The following is a 16,472-nucleotide window of genomic DNA, read 5'->3' on the forward strand; positions in this document are numbered from 1 at the left end:
TGAAAGAAACAGATTTAACTAGCAGTTTAATCTCACAGAAATTCCAGCTATTTATATTCCGTCTCCAGTAACCAAATGTTAACTGGTCTAAAGTGACAGTGGCCCTGATGACCACAATTAATTTCAGCATGGCATAATGAAGGTAGCCATAGGCACAGGAAATCAAATTGTGACATCAATATGGAAGATAAAAATTATGACCTCAAACAACATCCGCGGCATTCATTTATTTTTTTGGGTGGGGGAAGAGGGGTGTTTGGGGAGAAGTCCACTGACAAAAAAATGCAATCATACATGAAGCTTCATTAGCCGAATTGTGTTCTTTTAATAGATTGCATATATAGATGTTTCATCCACACACTTCAAAACTCTTTAAGAGCAGAACTCCATGTTTAATTTTTACATGCCTTTGAGAATGTAATTATTTGATCCCAGTGCTTACATTTGGTTTTTGTACTTAAATTTTGATTTTGTACACTTGGAACAGTAAGAAAAATAAAGGGTACCGCTCTTTTAGCAGCAATGAGATCACCGACTGCATTCTTTAACATAACCAAATGCAGGTCACAACCAGAAGTGACTGCAACACTAATCAGGTACAAAACTGCTAGTTTGCGTTAAATTAACTTGAAAATATTTTCTACTGTCCGAACTCTTACATACTTTATAAACAGCAAACATTTTGCTATTTTGTACACAGGCTAGCAGGCTTATCCAATATAAAAGTGCTAATTCATTTACAGATTTATCAGTTATGTTGTAGTGCTACAATAACTGTCCCATATTCTACATATGAACAATCGGTATTCGTGATCAACTGAAACAATGAAGTTTGAGTAAGGCTGCCAGGTTGCCTCCTTTTATGTACATTAAAAGAATCGACATCTTATTGGGGCATGGGCAAGAGATTAGCCATTACATTATACTGCTATTGGTGCAATAAAAATATTAATTGACCTTCTAGCTTGCACTGTAAATAAGTCATACGGCCCATGACTTTTTTTCTCCAGAAAAAAAGCATTCATCACATGTTGGATTCAGAGTTCCACAGTGTCGTATTTTGTTTGAAGCTTGGAAGGTTCTTTTTCTCTTCAAAAACAAAATCCGCTTGCTGTCCCAGTGCCAGGTTACATGATCAGGTCCCACTTGAGGCTGCTCTGTTGTTGAATCGCAATGTCATAATTAGGTAGGAGTGAGTTTTGGATAACATGAACCAGTCCTGGAACGACTACTGCGAGGAACACAAGCTTTTCACTACAATCAGTCACACAGTAGCAGGAAAAGAGAAGCTTCAATTCATTCCTGGGGGAGGGCTTCCAAAATTGAAGGAACTTGGCACAACTGGAGCATTGAATTTATATCCTCCGTGTTTCTCTATCATTTTGGATTCTGTAAGACAACATTAAAGATATATTGAACTGCTGCACAAAGCATTTACAGTGCTAGTGAATTAGCAGCAAAATACAAACACAATTTTTAAAAGGTTTATAATCTTGGGCAACATGTTCAGATTGATATTGCTATTCCTCTACAATTATTTTTCTTTTTTGAAATGGCACGCTCGAGACCGGGACCCAGTAATAAAACTCACAAAGATGCCCAGTGTGCTAGCTGTCACATCTGCTCATTTGTTTCTCCGATTTGTCTGACAGTGGAGAGTAGATCAGAAAGTAACCGAGAAAGTCTCTGAATGATAAAGAATCTGTAATATCAGAATTGTTGGTTGCAAACAACTTTATTCTAATAGATAGGACTTCCTCTGCAGATTGAATTTGAAAGACCTCACAAGCACCGCTTATGATTTTTTCCAGAGGAGTCTTGCCTGGTCACAGAAAAAACATGCCATCAAAGTAGGTGCCGAACCACCAGCCTTTACCAAGGACCTGAATTTGTGGTAGCAGTCCGTCCAGGTGGCAAATAGGTAGCACTACAAATCTGTATAATAATTCACCCACATGCAATCTCATGAACGGCTGCAAACGCACAATATCCTTACACAGCTCCAAATCAACAAATGGTCATTTCCTTTCCTTCACCTGCTCAAGATAGTTTTGGCCAACAGTCTTGGAATCTTGATACTCTGCCTTTTATTATGCCTGCAGGATGCAATGGATAAGGCAGCACAAAAATCAATTTTGAGACTAATTTGGTTTTGGCTGGACTGATGGTAAATTAAAATTATTCTGTTTAGATTTAGTCAGAAAACGTAGCCATTAAGACAATACAAATGCACTCAACCATCATGACTAAAATAATATAACATAAGTTAGCACTTAGATCTCATTAACAGCATTTTAAAAAGAACTGAATAAATAACAGTAGAGAATAACAGCTGCAAGTATATAGACAGCACAATTAGAAAAACAAAGTGTATCATTCAACAGAGGAGTATCATTACATAAATAGAAGAGTCTAGACTATGAGAAGCGTAATCCCAACCCTGAATCTGAATAAGAAATTACACTGACATCTGCCACTCTTCTCTGCAAATTTCTATGTTAAAAAAGAAAGGAATATGCTACTTACCAGTATGCATCTGTTCTTGGCATGTAGGGCTGCTGATATTTATATCTATGCATAGATCGCCGCCTAGTGTTGGGTCCGGATGATTGCACATTGTTGTCCTGGAAGAGTCTTCGAAGTATCACGAGATAGGTGGCTCCTCCCCTGGACTACAGTGCGCATGGGCATCCCCTCCATGCTCAGATTGTTTTTCGCCATTGTGGCAGAGATGGTGTGATATAGTAAGTGATGACCATGCGTTAGAATAAGTGTGAGTGCTACAGCTGCGACAGACACCGGGGAGGAGGGCGGGCGATATAAATATCAGCAGCCCTACATGCCAAGAAAAGATGCATACTGGTAAGTAGCGTATTCCGTTCGAGGCATGTGGGCTGCTGATTTTATATCTATGCATAGAATAAATAGCGGTACCCTCTTTACTGGCAGTTGCCCGTGCCAGCTGCAGCAGTCTGAGAGTTCTGAGAACAGCCTGACCTACAGCAGCCTGCTGTTTTGAGTGTACATCCACGCAGTAGTGTTTGGTGAATGTGTGTATGGTGGTCCATGTAGCTGCTCTACATATGTCCTCTAGAGGAATGTTACCTAGGAAAGCCATGGATGCCCCTCATTTGCGTGTGGAATGCGCTCTTGGGGGAACTGAACGTGCGTTTAGCCTTTTGATAACCGATCTGGATGCACTTAACAATCCATCTGGCTATACCCGATTTAGAAATTGGGTTTCCCTTGTGCTGTGGAGAGCAGGCAACGAACAGTTGTTTAGTCTTCCTGAAGTCTTTAGTCCTGTCTATGTAATACAGGAGAGCCCTTTTAACATCAAGTGTGTGTAGTGCTCTGTCTGCCACTGAATCAGGATTTGGGAAGAATACAGGTAGTTCAATAGTTTGGTTAATGTGGAACTGTGACACTACCTTGGGCATAAACTTGGGGTTTGTGCAGAGCACAACCATATTAGCATGAATTTGAATGAAAGGCTCCTGAATAGTGAGGGCTTGCAGCTCGCTAACCCGTCGTAGCGACGTAATTGCAACCAGAAACGCCACTTTCCATGTGAGAAATCGTATCTCACAAGAGTGAAGAGGTTCAAATGGCGGGCCCATGAGCCTGGTGAGGACTACGTTGAGGTTCCAGACCGGCGAAGGTGGGTGTCTTGGAGGAATGACCCTTTTTAGTCCCTCCATAAAAGCTTTAATGGCTGGAACTCTGAAAAGGGACAGGTGCTGTCTATTTTGAAGATAAGCCGCCATTGCAGCTAAATGTATCCTGATGGAACTATACGCTAGATTACACCTGTATAGGTGCAGCAAGTAACAGATGATGTTTTGCGTGGAAGCATCAAGCGGATTTATGTTATTGGAGCAATAGATAACAAAACACTTCCATTTTGCCACGTAGCAGGCCCTGGTGGTAGGTCGCCTAGCCTCCTTTATGATGTCCATACAGTCAGGAGGCAGGTTCAGGTAGCCAAACTCTATGACCTCAGGAGCCATATTGCTAGGCTCAACTGCTGCGGATCTGGGTGGTGAATGTCTCCATGGCTCTGAGTGAGGAGACAGGGTGTGAGTCTTAGGCGCTGGTGGGGAACCACAGAAAGTTCTAGGAACGTGGTGTACCACGCCTGCCTTGCCCACGTTGGAGCAACCAGGATGAGCGTCATGGAGTGTTGCCTCAGTTTGCGTGCCACTAGCGGTATGAGTGGTGCTGGAGGAAAGGCGTATTTGTTCGACCAGTTCATCCATATCGCATTGCCCTGAGACTGCAGGTGTGGGAACCTGGCGACGAAGGTGCGGCATTTTGCGTTTGTGTGTGGCGAAGAGGTCTATCTCTGGATGACCCCACTGCTGGAAATATGTTTGGAGCACTGAGGGATGCATCTCCCACTCGTGCATCTGATGGCTGTGTCTGCTGAGCAGGTCCGCCATCTGGTTGTCCTTGCCTGGGAGGTGTTCCGCCATGAGGAACATGTTCCTTTGAATGGCCCACGTCCACATGCTCTGGGCTAGATGGGACAACTGTGGAGAGTGTGTCCCTCCCTGCTTTTGGATGTAATACATCGCAGTCATGTTGTCCGGCCAGATCAGCACGACTTTGTTGCAGAGATGCAACTTGAATGCCTTCATCACCATGAAGATTGTCATCAGTTCCAGTAGGTTGAAGTGCATCCTCTGCTGTTGCGGTGTCTAGTCCCTGCACTGTATAGTGGAGGACATGCGCTCCCCAACCCTGGAGAGATGCGTCCGTTGTCAGCACTATCTGTGGTACAGGCTCTTGGACCGGTCATCCCCTGCAAAGGTTGTGTGTGTTCCACCAATGCAGAGAGTTGTATGCACGACCGGTCACCAACACTAGGCCTTTTAGCTGTCCTTGAGCCTGGTTCAACTGGCGCGCCAAGCATTCCTGAAGCGGCTGCATGTGTAGCCTCGCGTGGGGGACTATGAAGATGCAGGAGGCCATCATGCCTATTAGTTGCATTAACACCAGCGCTGGGAGTGAGTGCTATGGCCTGAATTTTTGAGTCAACACTTGCATGCTGTTGACTCTCGCTGCGTTCGGTTGCGCTGTGGCAGCGAGCGTGTTGATTTCCGCGCCTAGGTACTGCTGTACGTGTGCGGGGTGAAGATGGACTTCTGGTAATTGAGCGAAAATCCCAGACTGTGTAGGAGGTGAATTGTGCAGGACATGTGGTCGGCACACTGCTGGGCTGACTTTGCCTGTACAAGCCAGTCGTCCAGATACGGATAGACATGGACGTGTTGTCTCCGAAGATGCGCGGCTACTGTTGCTAAGCACTTCGTAAACACTCTGGGGGCTGTAGTGACCTCGAAAGGCAGGACTTTAAACTGGTAATGCTGGTTGTTGATGGTGAACCTGAGATATTTCCTGTGACTGGGGTGAATGGGAATGTGGAAATAGGCATCCTTCAGATCTAATGTTGCCAGAAAATCTCCTTGACTGAGCAACGGCAGAACTTGCTGCAGCGTGAGCATGTGAAAGTGTTCTGACAGGATGTATTGGTTTAGAGGTCTGAGGTCTAGAATGGGCCGGAGAGACCCGTCTTTCTTTGGGATTAAGAAGTACAGTGAGTACACCCCTGTACCCTGTTGTAAAGGCACGAGTTCTATGGCGCCTTTTTGCAGCATGGATATGACTTCTTGCTGCAATAAGTGCATGTGCTCGGCGGACATAGGACGGTGCCTTGGGGGTATGTTGGGTGGAGTGGAGGTCAGTTCTAGACAATAACCGTGTTGTATAAGTTGTCTCACCCACCTGTCTGTGGTAATGCTTTCCCAGACTGGCAGGAACTGCTGGAGTCTCCCCCCGACCGGTGTTATATGGTCGGGGGGGCAGTGACAAGGCGTCACTGCTTGTTCGTGGCGGAGGATCTGGTATTATTTCCACGTCCTCTGCCCTTGCTGCTGTTCCCACGGTATCCACCCCTATTGTTCTTGTTATAGGTGGTTTGAGTGCCTCCCTTGGTGTATTGAGCTTGTTGCGACGCTTGTCCTCTTGAAGCTCCCCTGTTACCGGAGCGACGAAAGGAACCGCCCCTGAACTGCTGAGACTGCAGAGCCCCTATGGATTTCGCAGTTTCAGTGTCCTTAATCTTCTCAAGAGTGGTGTCTACCTCCGGACCAAACAGGAAGTCAGGGTTTACTGGTTGATTGAGCAGGGTAGTTTGGATCTCCGACTTAAATCCAGAGATGCTGAGCCAGGCATGCCTCCTGAGCATAACGCTAGTGTTTATAGCCCTAGCTGCTGTGTCGGCCGCATCCAACGCTCACTTAATGGACGCGTTGGAGATTAACTTCCCTTCTTGTATAAGCATTTCCGCTCCCTCCTCATAAGCATCTGGCAGGTGTTGCAGTAACTGCTCTAACGTGTCATAGTGTGCCCTGTCATATCTTGCTAACAGGGCTTGAGTATTGGAGATCCTCCAAATATTAGCAGCTTGAGCTGCTACACGTTTTCCAGAGGCCTCCAAGATCTTGGATTCTTTGTCCGGAGGAGGAGCATCACCCGTTGTCTGAGAGTTCGCTCTTTTGCGAGCATTAGCCACCACTAAGGAGTCCAGTGGGAGTTGGCCCTTGATGTAGGTAGGGTCCACGGGCGCAGGCCGGTACTTACTCTCAATTCATGGGTTCACCACCCGTGCTTTTGTGGGCTCTTTGAAAATGTCACTTGCATGTTTGAGCACCCCTTTGAGCATAGGCAAAGCTTTGATAGACCTTTCTGATGTGGAGAATGTATCAAAAAGAAAGTCCTCTTCCACGGGGTCAGCGTGCATATCTACGTCATGGTTATGTGCCGCCCTCTCAATCAGCGCGTTGAACGCAGCAGTATCTTCAGTAGGTGAAGGCATGATAGCATATGAAAGAGTATCAGGGGTGGTGTGTGGGTCAGCAGGGTCCACAGTGTCAGCCCACGGCTGGGACTCATCTTGATCAGTATCAATGGGATAGTTAAACTGGTCCTCATTGTAGGAAGGTAGATCCCCGACTATGGTTGCCCCCAACTTTTTGCCTGTTTTTTTGCTGGTTTTCGGACTTAGTTGACCTGAGGCCCTGCTATTCAGGACCCCAGGCCCACTGCTCTCTGTTAAAATGGATTCCATGTACCCTAGGTACATATCCAATTGGATACTGAGTCACCTTATCAGTCCCTGTACAGTATACCTTAGGTATCCAGGGCATAGGGGTACCCAGGGCATACCAGGGGCTGAAGCATGTATTATGCCACCCCTGGCTGGCCATCCAAAACTGAAACAACTGGCTGCTTGACAGCTGGGGGAAAGGTGGTGTAATCACCCCTGCTCTAGATATAGTATACCTATATCTAAAGCCTAGAATGGGCACACAGATCTCCTATCAGTCACTCCTATGGCAGGCCTTAACAATCCTGAAGGCAGAGTGCTTGGAATCGTGTGAGATGGTGCTCTGGCATGAGCTGAGCCTGTCTGTGGCTTTCGGGATCTATCCCTTAACCGTTTCCATGATAGCGTCAGACCATTTACTCTTAAGTGCCTTATAATCCTCGCGGTTACGGTAACTTTGGTCTGACAATATCTAAACATGTAGTGTAAGGTGTCATACGCTTTGGAAAACTACCCCCTCGCCAGTTCTGGCGACGGGGGTAGCATTCCACCCCTCTAGAGGGAGAAGACATGTTGGTAGCCTGTAACCCCGGTTAAAGTTGAACCTAGCCTCGGCTCCACAAAATGGATGCTGCCACCGAGACACAAGTCTGACCTCCTGCTGCTGGGAGTCCTTCCAGCGAGGAGTGCTTGGACAAAGGGTTTCCTGTCAGGGGCGGTGCCAGCACCATCCCAGACAGGGTTTTGTGTATCCCAGGTAGGCAGGGCTATAGAGGAAGGTGACTGCAAGTGGCACCCCGGTGCTCACTGTGCATATGCCGGCTCAAACCAGTTCCTGGGGCACACCAGCCCCTGAGCTGGGGAGAGACCGGACAAAGGAGAGGGGTGTAACCACCCCCCTCCTAGTCCCACCCATAGGGCAGGACTTAGTCACGTGCCAGCCCCTTTTCTCAGGATAAAGGTAGGAGCAGGCCCCCTTCCAAATCAGATCTTTGAATCCTGAAACTACTTTCTACGAAAGGAACTCAAGACTTCTTCCTAAGATTTCTCCCTTGTGACTAAGGAGTAGTCACCCTGCACCCGCAGGCACCATCCAAGCATCGCGGTTTGCTGTAAGTCTCTCCTCCGGATCAAGACTGCCCAGCTCGACGAGAACCGGCTTCCCTGGCACCTCTGACCTCTACCTGCATCATCAGCCCAGCTGAGATTCGTGGGTGTGACGAGACCTTGAGGGACCGACCATCTTCAAGACTGCACGACGCTTGCCCAGCACGACCGCCGAGGGACCCTCGAGTGAGTGCTTTGGGGTTTGAGAAGCCCTAACCCTGAGCAGCTCCAGCACCGAAGTCCAGCCCCCCAGCATCCACGAGATCGGCGTGGGGCCCTTCTGCTCTTTGCTGCTCACCGCGTTGTCCAGGTCACTTGCCCGTTGGCTAGTGGCCCTTCTGACGACGAACCACGACGACAACACCGCTGGTCTGGTTGCTCCAGACTGGCCCTTGCTCCCCTCCAACAGAGGAGCACCCCGGACCCTCCTGGTCCACTCCAGACGCCATTTTGAGTCCACCACGTGGGCTTGCATTTGCCAAGAGTTGTTGCCCCAATCCTGGGTCAAGCGACGTAGACAGCAGATACCACCGTGGGACAGCTCGCACCTCCATCCTGGTCGCCGACAACGCCTCCTGGTCAGAGAGACTGCAGAGCCCAGCGTCGCCCACTCACCTGGTCGAGGTGACTTCGCCCGGTGCCATCCTCGTGCCCACCTAATCACTGGCTAGTGATTCAGGACTTGGTCCCCTCTGCTTACAGGTCTCCATCTTCATCGATCCAGGCTTGGATCACATCGAACTTCATCACTGGTCGCCTGCCAGCAACTTCTTTCAGGCTCCATAGACTGCAACGAGGAGTCCCGACGTCTTTTCAGACCTATGCATCCGCACCCCCTGGGCTAGGTAACCTGAGCATTTCGGTGCTCCAGCATAGCTTAACTATCTAAGTGTCCAGATCCTTTTTAGTTTCAGCTCTACCTAGTCGGATTCGTCCGATAACACTAACTTTGCATTTACTAGCCTCCATAGACTTTGTTCCGCATCCCGCGTGAGAGTGCACACTCTGCACCCGATCTCCCTAGGCATCCTGCTCGTAATCTAAAGGTTCAGTAGTCTAGTCCTAGCGATCCCAAAGCCTCTGAGAATAGTTACTTACCTGCTAGTAATTCGCATTACACTTTTGTAGTATATGGTTTTTCGTGCCCCTCTGGCATCTGTGTAAATTGTGCAACTTAAAGTGTTTTCTTAAGAGTTTTGTATTGTGCTTAGCTCCCTGACTCAAAGAGTTCAGGGTAGTCTTGTTATAAATAAATCTACTTTATTTTCATAACAACTTGTGTGGTGTCCTTTCACTTGGTGTTCAAGGGGTAAATGTGATGGTAAAACAGCTGGCTTAACACGCCCTCTAGAGTTTAGCCTAAAGACTGCTCTTGTCCATGCTACTAGGATAGCTGGTCTATCAGGTTGACTTACAACCAATCAATAAGGGTTGTCTGGACTGATACATAGTGATCACTAGAATAGTGAGCACTGCATATCAGGCCAACTTCTCACATTGGTGAGCAGCGGTTGGGATTTGAGCTTGCTGTTGTTTTACCACACGTATCCTAAGAATATCATTTGAAAGATCACATAAGTACCAAGGTACATATAACTTAGCTTAGAATACTCTGAGTTCTACTGAACCAGCTGTTGTAGTTCAATAGGGCTTTGCACACCCTAAACTACAACTCTAGCAAGGGATCAGTAGGTAAACCCATAGTGTAGGTAGGTGCATCACTTACACCACACTAGAAGCATGTCTACCCATGGAGAGTCCTCAGAGACTCCCCTAGTGGCTAGTGACCCTCCACAGGTCATCTCAAGATATGCAGCTCTCAGTTTCCAGGAGATGAGACGATTGTGTACCTCCAGGAAATTGAAACAGGGGTCTAACCCCACCACTCCCTTTCTGTTAGGTCTCTTAGAGACCTATGATGCTAGGAAAGCTTCTCATACAGATGGGAGCATGCCAGCCTTAGAGGGTACCCTTGGTGATCCAGACCTCCTTGACACTGAAAATGCAGTTGAGGAGGAAGAAGAGGAACTCTGGGGATGAGGCAGACAACAGGCCTGAACTAGTCAGCAGACTTACTAGGGCCAACTTAGACCTACTTAGTGAAGGATCTGGGGGACCCCCAGTACTGACCCTAATGAGGCCTAACCTTGGAGTTAGAAGAGATAGATCTCCTTCTAGGGACTCCAATAGATCTCTGCACTCTAATGCCTCTTCTCAGAGGAGAAGGATTTCTCCCCAGAGGAGATTGACTTCCCCTCAGAGAAGAGAACATGAAGCAAGGATGAAACAGGCTAATCTAAGGATTGAAAGGGAAGAACTTGTCCTGGCCAAAGAGAAGCTTGCCTTTGCTAGAGAGCAGCAGATGAGTGGGGTAGTCCCCACTGGTGGCAGCAATATCCCTAGAGATAAAGAAAGGAGTTTAGACACTAAACACCTGAGTAAGATAGTGCCCCCCTTTAAACAAGGGGATGACATCCACAAATGGATGGCTGCTTTGGAGAGGGCCTGCACTGTCCAGTGCATCCCCCAAAGTCAGTGGGCCGCTATACTGTGGCTCTCCTTTGAAGGCAAAGGTAGAGATAAGCTCCTCACTACTAGAGTTGAGGATGCTAACAATTACCAAGTCCTGAAGAATACATTGATTGATGGGTTTGGCTTAACCACTGAGCAGTACAGGTTGCTGTTCAGGGACACCCAGAAAATTCAGTCTCAGGATTGGGCTGACTTTGTTGATTGTGCCACTAAGGCTTTTGAAGGCTGGCTACTGGGTAGCAAGTTTACTGATTACCAAGGATTGTATAATCTAATTATGAGAGAGCAAGTCTTAAATAATTGTCAGAACCAGTTATTACACCAGCACCTGGTAGACTCTGATCTGACCTCTCCACAGGAATTGGGTAAGAGGGCAGACAAATGGGTCAGAACCAGGATTAGGCCTAAGAACCAGGGTGGTGACCAGAAAAAGGAATCAACCAAGCCTCAAGAGAAGGGTGGGAATAAATCTCCAGATCAAACCACATCAGGGCCCCAAAAATCCTCAGGAGGGGGTGGGTCCCAGAATCCTTCCAATACCCAAAAGAAACCTTATTGCCAAACCTGCAAGCAGGTGGGTCATTGGAAAACTGACATCAGTTGCCCAAAGAACCCCAATAAGGAAAACATACCCCCAAGTAACACTTCCAAGCCACATGTTACTACTAGTAGTAATCCCCCAGGTGGTGGGAGTGCCCCCAAGAATTTGGGTGCATTTACTTTGGGAGTTCCTGGGGACTCTGGCCTAACCAGGTCCCCTGATTTAGATACTCTTGTCTGTGAAAATGGCATGGGGTTTGCCAACTTCACTGCTTGTCCCAACACTTTGAGCAAGTATAGACAGGAGCCCCTCATCAATGGTATAAAAGGTGAGGCCTATAGAGATACAGGGGCTAGCATCACCATGGTGACAGAGTCTAGTCCCCTCAAGGCAACTTTTACCTGGTGCCACATACCAGGTGACCCATATTGATGGAGTACAGAGAGATCATCCCATGGCAGTGGTAAATCTCAGCTGGGGAGATGTCACTGGCCCCAAGAGTGGCAGTGTCATCAAACTTGCCTGTAGATTGCCTACTGGGGAATGATTTAGAGATCTCAGCCTGGGCTGAGGTAGAGCAAGAAACCCATTTTAGAATGGTAAACATCCATGGTAAGGTTAGTGGGGCAGTGATAGCCACAGCCCCAGCCCCAGTCCAAGATGTCCTCCCTGAACAAGTCAGGAGGGTTGTGCCAGTCACAGCCCAATCTCAGACAAATTCCTTCCCAGAACAGGTTGGCAAGGCTGTGATGGTAACAGCCCATACCCAAACTGAGTCCCCTCCTGAAAAGGTTGGGAGAGTTGTGATGGCCACAGCTCAAACTCAGACAGATAATAGTGTTGTGAAGCCTGAAACTATGGATCACTCCACTCAGAGAGAGCATTGAGGAGGAAGAGAAATCTCCCTCCCACCAGACTTTAGGAAAGGATCAGCCTCCTCAGGGAACTGATCTGACCCCTTGTGAAGAAACTGCCCCCGAGGTAGTCAGCCCTAGCCTGGCAAAGCCTCTGATGTCAGTGGACCCTTCCAAGGTGGGACCCAGTCTGGAGCAGGTAACCTGCCCCTCTCTACCCTGCCTCAGTCAGCCCAGGGCTGTGAGGTCAGGGAGGCCAGGGTTGGACCCCAAAGGGCCCCCTGTCCAAAAGAATTCCCCAATCAGCAGATTAAGGGCACTGAAGCTAGTAGTCCTAGCCAAGTGAAAATAAAACCAACTCCTGAGGGATCCCCCTTAAATTTAGTTAGGGACCTCCCACAGATGGACACTGTTGGGCACAGCCAAACCTGGGACCTAAGGGCCCCAAACCTGACCTGTCCCTCCAGTAAGCCAAACAGAGGGACCCAACCTCCAGCTGTAGGTAGCCAGAGGTTGACCCTGAGAGCTCAAAACAACTCCGTCTTGGAAAGAAAGGCCTCTATGGTGGATAATGATTGGAGGAAGCTGAGCCCAAAATTAGTGGAGCCTCACTTCAGTACTCCATTTCAGCACCAGCCTTTTACTTTGCCAAAACACACCACAGGTAGAGATTCCCTATGGTGGAGACCCTCAGATACCCTTAGGGTGAGGGATTGCTTAGTGGACCATGAGATAGGGGGTAACCATGCCAGTGCTGGTACTTCCTTATATGGCCACTTAGGCAATATAGGCTTACCTGTCAAGGATAGCCTTATCTCCTTTCGTTTGGGGGGGGGGGGGGTTATGTAGGAAGGTAGATCCCAGACTATGGTTGCCCCCAACTTTTTGTCTGGTGTTTTGCTGGTTTTCTGACTTAGTTGACCTGAGGCCCTGCTATTCAGGACCCCAGGCCCACTGCTCTCTGTTAAAATGGATTCCATGTACCCTAGGTACATATCCAATTGGATACTGAGTCACCTTATCAGTCCCTGTACAGTATACCTTAGGTATCCAGGGCATAGGTGTACCCAGGGCCTACCAGGGGCTGAAGCATGTATTATGCCACCCCTGGCTGGCCATCCAAAACTGACACAACTGGCTGCTTGACAGCTGGGGGCAAGGTGGTGTAATCACCCCTGCTCTAGATATAGTATACCTATATCTAAAACCTAGAATGGGCACACAGATCTCCTATCAGTCACTCCTATGGCAGGCCTTAACAATCCTGAAGGCAGAGTGCTTGGAATCGTGCGAGATGGTGCTCTGGCATGAGCTGAGCCTGTCTGCGGCTTTCGGGATCTATCCCTTAACCGTTTCCATGATAGCGTCAGACCATATACTCTTAAGTGCCTTATAATCCTCGCGGTTACGGTAACTTTGGTCTGACAATATCTTAACATGTCGTGTAAGGTGTCATACGCTTTGGAATACTACCCCCTCGCCAGTTCTGGCGACGGGGGTAGCATTCCACCCCTCTAGAGGGAGAAGACATGTTGGTAGCCTGTAACCCCGGTTAAAGTTGAACCTAGCCTCAGCTCCACAAAATGGATGCTGCCACCGAGACACAAGTCTGACCTCCTGCTGCTGGGAGTCCTTCCAGCGAGGAGTGCTTGGACAAAGGGTTTCCTGTCAGGGGCGGTGCCAGCACCATCCCAGACAGGGTTTTGTGTATCCCAGGTAGGCAGGGTTATAGAGGAAGGTGACTGCAAGTGGCACCCCGGTGCTCACTGTGCATATGCCGGCTCAAACCAGTTCCTGGGGCACACCAGCCCCTGAGCTGAGGAGAGACCGGACAAAGGAGAGGGGTGTAACCACCCCCCTCCTAGTCCCACCCATAGGGCAGGACTTAGTCGCGTGCCAGCCCCTTTTCTCAGGATAAAGGTAGGAGCAGGCCCCCTTCCAAATCAGATCATCTTTGAATCCTGAAACTACTTTCTACGAAAGGAACTCAAGACTTCTTCCTAAGATTTCTCCCTTGTGACTAAGGAGTAGTCACCCTGCACCCGCAGGCACCATCCAAGCATCGCGGTTTGCTGTAAGTCTCTCCTCCGGATCAAGACTGCCCAGCTCGACAAGAACCGGCTTCCCTGGCACCTCTGACCTCTACCTGCATCATCAGCCCAGCTGACATTCGTGGGTGTGACGAGACCTCAAGGGACCGGCCATCTTCAAGACTGCACGACGCTTGCCCAGCACGACCGCCGAGGGACCCTCGAGTGAGTGCTTTGGGGTTTGAGAAGCCCTAGCCCTGAGCAGCTCCAGCACCGAAGTCCAGCCCCCCAGCATCCACGAGATCGGCGTGGGGCTCTTCTGCTCTTTGCTGCTCACCGCGTTGTCCAGGTCACTTGCCCGTTGGCTAGTGGCCCTTCTGACGACGAACCACGACGACAACACCGCTGGTCTGGTTGCTCCAGACTGGCCCTTGCTCCCCTCCAACAGAGGAGCACCCCGGACCCTCCTGGTCCACTCCAGACGCCATTTTGAGTCCACCGCGTGGGCTTGCATTTGCCAAGAGTTGTTGCCCCAATCCTGGGTCCAGCGACGTCGACAGCAGATACCACCGTGGGACAGCTCGCACCTCCATCCTGGTCGCCGACAACACCTCCTGGTCCGAGAGACTGCAGAGCCCAGCGTCGCCCACTCACCTGGTCGAGGTGACTTCGCCCGGTGCCATCCTGGTGCCCACCTAATCACTGGCTAGTGATTCAGGACTTGGTCCCCTCTGCTTACAGGTCTCCATCTTCATCGATCCAGGCTTGGATCAAATCGAACTTCATCACTGGTCGCCTGCCAGCAACTTCTTCTTTCAGGCTCCATAGACTGCAACGAGGATTCCCGACGTCTTTTCAGACCTATGCATCCGCAGCCCCTGGGCTAGGTAACCTGAGCATTTCGGTGCTCCAGCATAGCTTAACTATCTAAGTGTCCAGATCCTTTTTCGTTTCAGCTCTACCTAGTCGGATTCGTCCGATAACACTAACTTTGCATTTACTAGCCTCCATAGACTTTGTTCCGCATCCCGCGTGAGAGTGCACACTCTGCACCCGATCTCCCTAGGCCTCCTGCTCGTAATCTAAAGGTTCAGTAGTCTAGTCCTATCCCAAAGCCTCTGAGAATAGTTACTTACCTGCTAGTAATTCGCATTCCACTTTTGTAGTATATGGTTTTTCGTGCCTGTGAGAAGTTGGCCTGATATGCAGTGCTCACTATTCTAGTGATCACTATGTATCAGTCCAAACAACCCTTATTGATGATTGGTTGTAAGTCAACCTGATAGACCAGCTATCCTAGTAGCATGGACACGTGCAGTCTTTAGGCTAAACTCTAGAGGGCGTGTTAAGCCAGCTGTTTTACCATCACATTTACCCCTTGAACACCAAGTGAAAGGACACCACACAAGTTATGAAAAATAAAGTATATTTATTTATAACAAGACTACCCTGGCTCTTAATGAGACAGGGAGCTAAGCACACAACAAAACTCTTAAAGAAATACTTAAAGTCGCACAATTTACACAAATGCCCGAGGGGCACGAAAAACCATATACTACAAAAGTGGAATGCGAATTACTAGCAGGTAAGTAACTATTCTCATAGGCTTTAGGATCGCTAGGACTGGACTACTGAACCTTTAGATTACAAGCAGGGGGCCTAGGGACGTCGTGTGAAGAGTGGGAACTCTCACGCGTAAGGCGGGAAAAAGTCTATGGAGGCTAGTAAAAGCAAAGTTAGTGTTCTCGGGCGAACCCGACTAGGTAGAGCTGAAACGAAAAAGGATCCGGACACTTAGATAGTTAAACTATGCTGGAGCACCGAAATGCTCAGGTTACCTAGCCCAGGGGCTGCGGCTGCATAGGGCTGAAAAGACGTCGGAGATCCTCGTTGCAGTCTACGGAGCCTGAAGAAAGAAGTTGCTGGCAGGCGACCAGTGAAGAAGTTCGTGGGGATCCAAGCCTGGATCGGGGAAGAGGAAGACCTGTAAGCAGAGGGGACCAAGTTCTGAATCACTAGCCAGTGATTTAGGTGGGCACCAGAGTGGCACCGGACGAAGTCACCTCGACCAGGTGAGTGGGCGCTGCTGGGCTCTGCAGTCTCTCGGACCAGGAGGCGTTGTCGGCGACCAGGATGGAGGTGCGAGCTGTCCCACGAAGATATCTGCTGTCGACGTCGCTGGACCCAGGATTGGGGCAACAAGTCTTGGCAAATGCAAGCCCACGCGGTGGACTTAAAATGGCGTCTGGAGTGGACCAGGAGGGTCCAGGGTGCTCCTCTGTTGGAGGGAAGCAAGG

General features: G+C 48.9%; 1 protein-coding gene across 1 annotated transcript in view; it reads right to left on the reverse strand.

Moving 5' to 3' along the window:
• Nucleotides 1-212: 212 nt before the first annotated feature.
• The window catches only part of IPO7 (importin 7), a 392,711-nt gene continuing 376,451 nt past the window's right edge, over nucleotides 213-16,472 (reverse strand). Inside the window, exon 25 of the mRNA XM_078680964.1 lies at nucleotides 213-1,389. Within this exon, the coding sequence (XP_078537090.1) occupies nucleotides 1,292-1,389 (98 nt within the window). The 3' untranslated portion in view covers nucleotides 213-1,291. The remainder of the gene's footprint in view (nucleotides 1,390-16,472) is intronic.

This window comes from Lissotriton helveticus, chromosome 3_1 (assembly GCF_964261635.1).
Source record: "Lissotriton helveticus chromosome 3_1, aLisHel1.1, whole genome shotgun sequence".
Classification (NCBI taxonomy): Eukaryota; Metazoa; Chordata; class Amphibia; order Caudata; family Salamandridae; genus Lissotriton; species Lissotriton helveticus.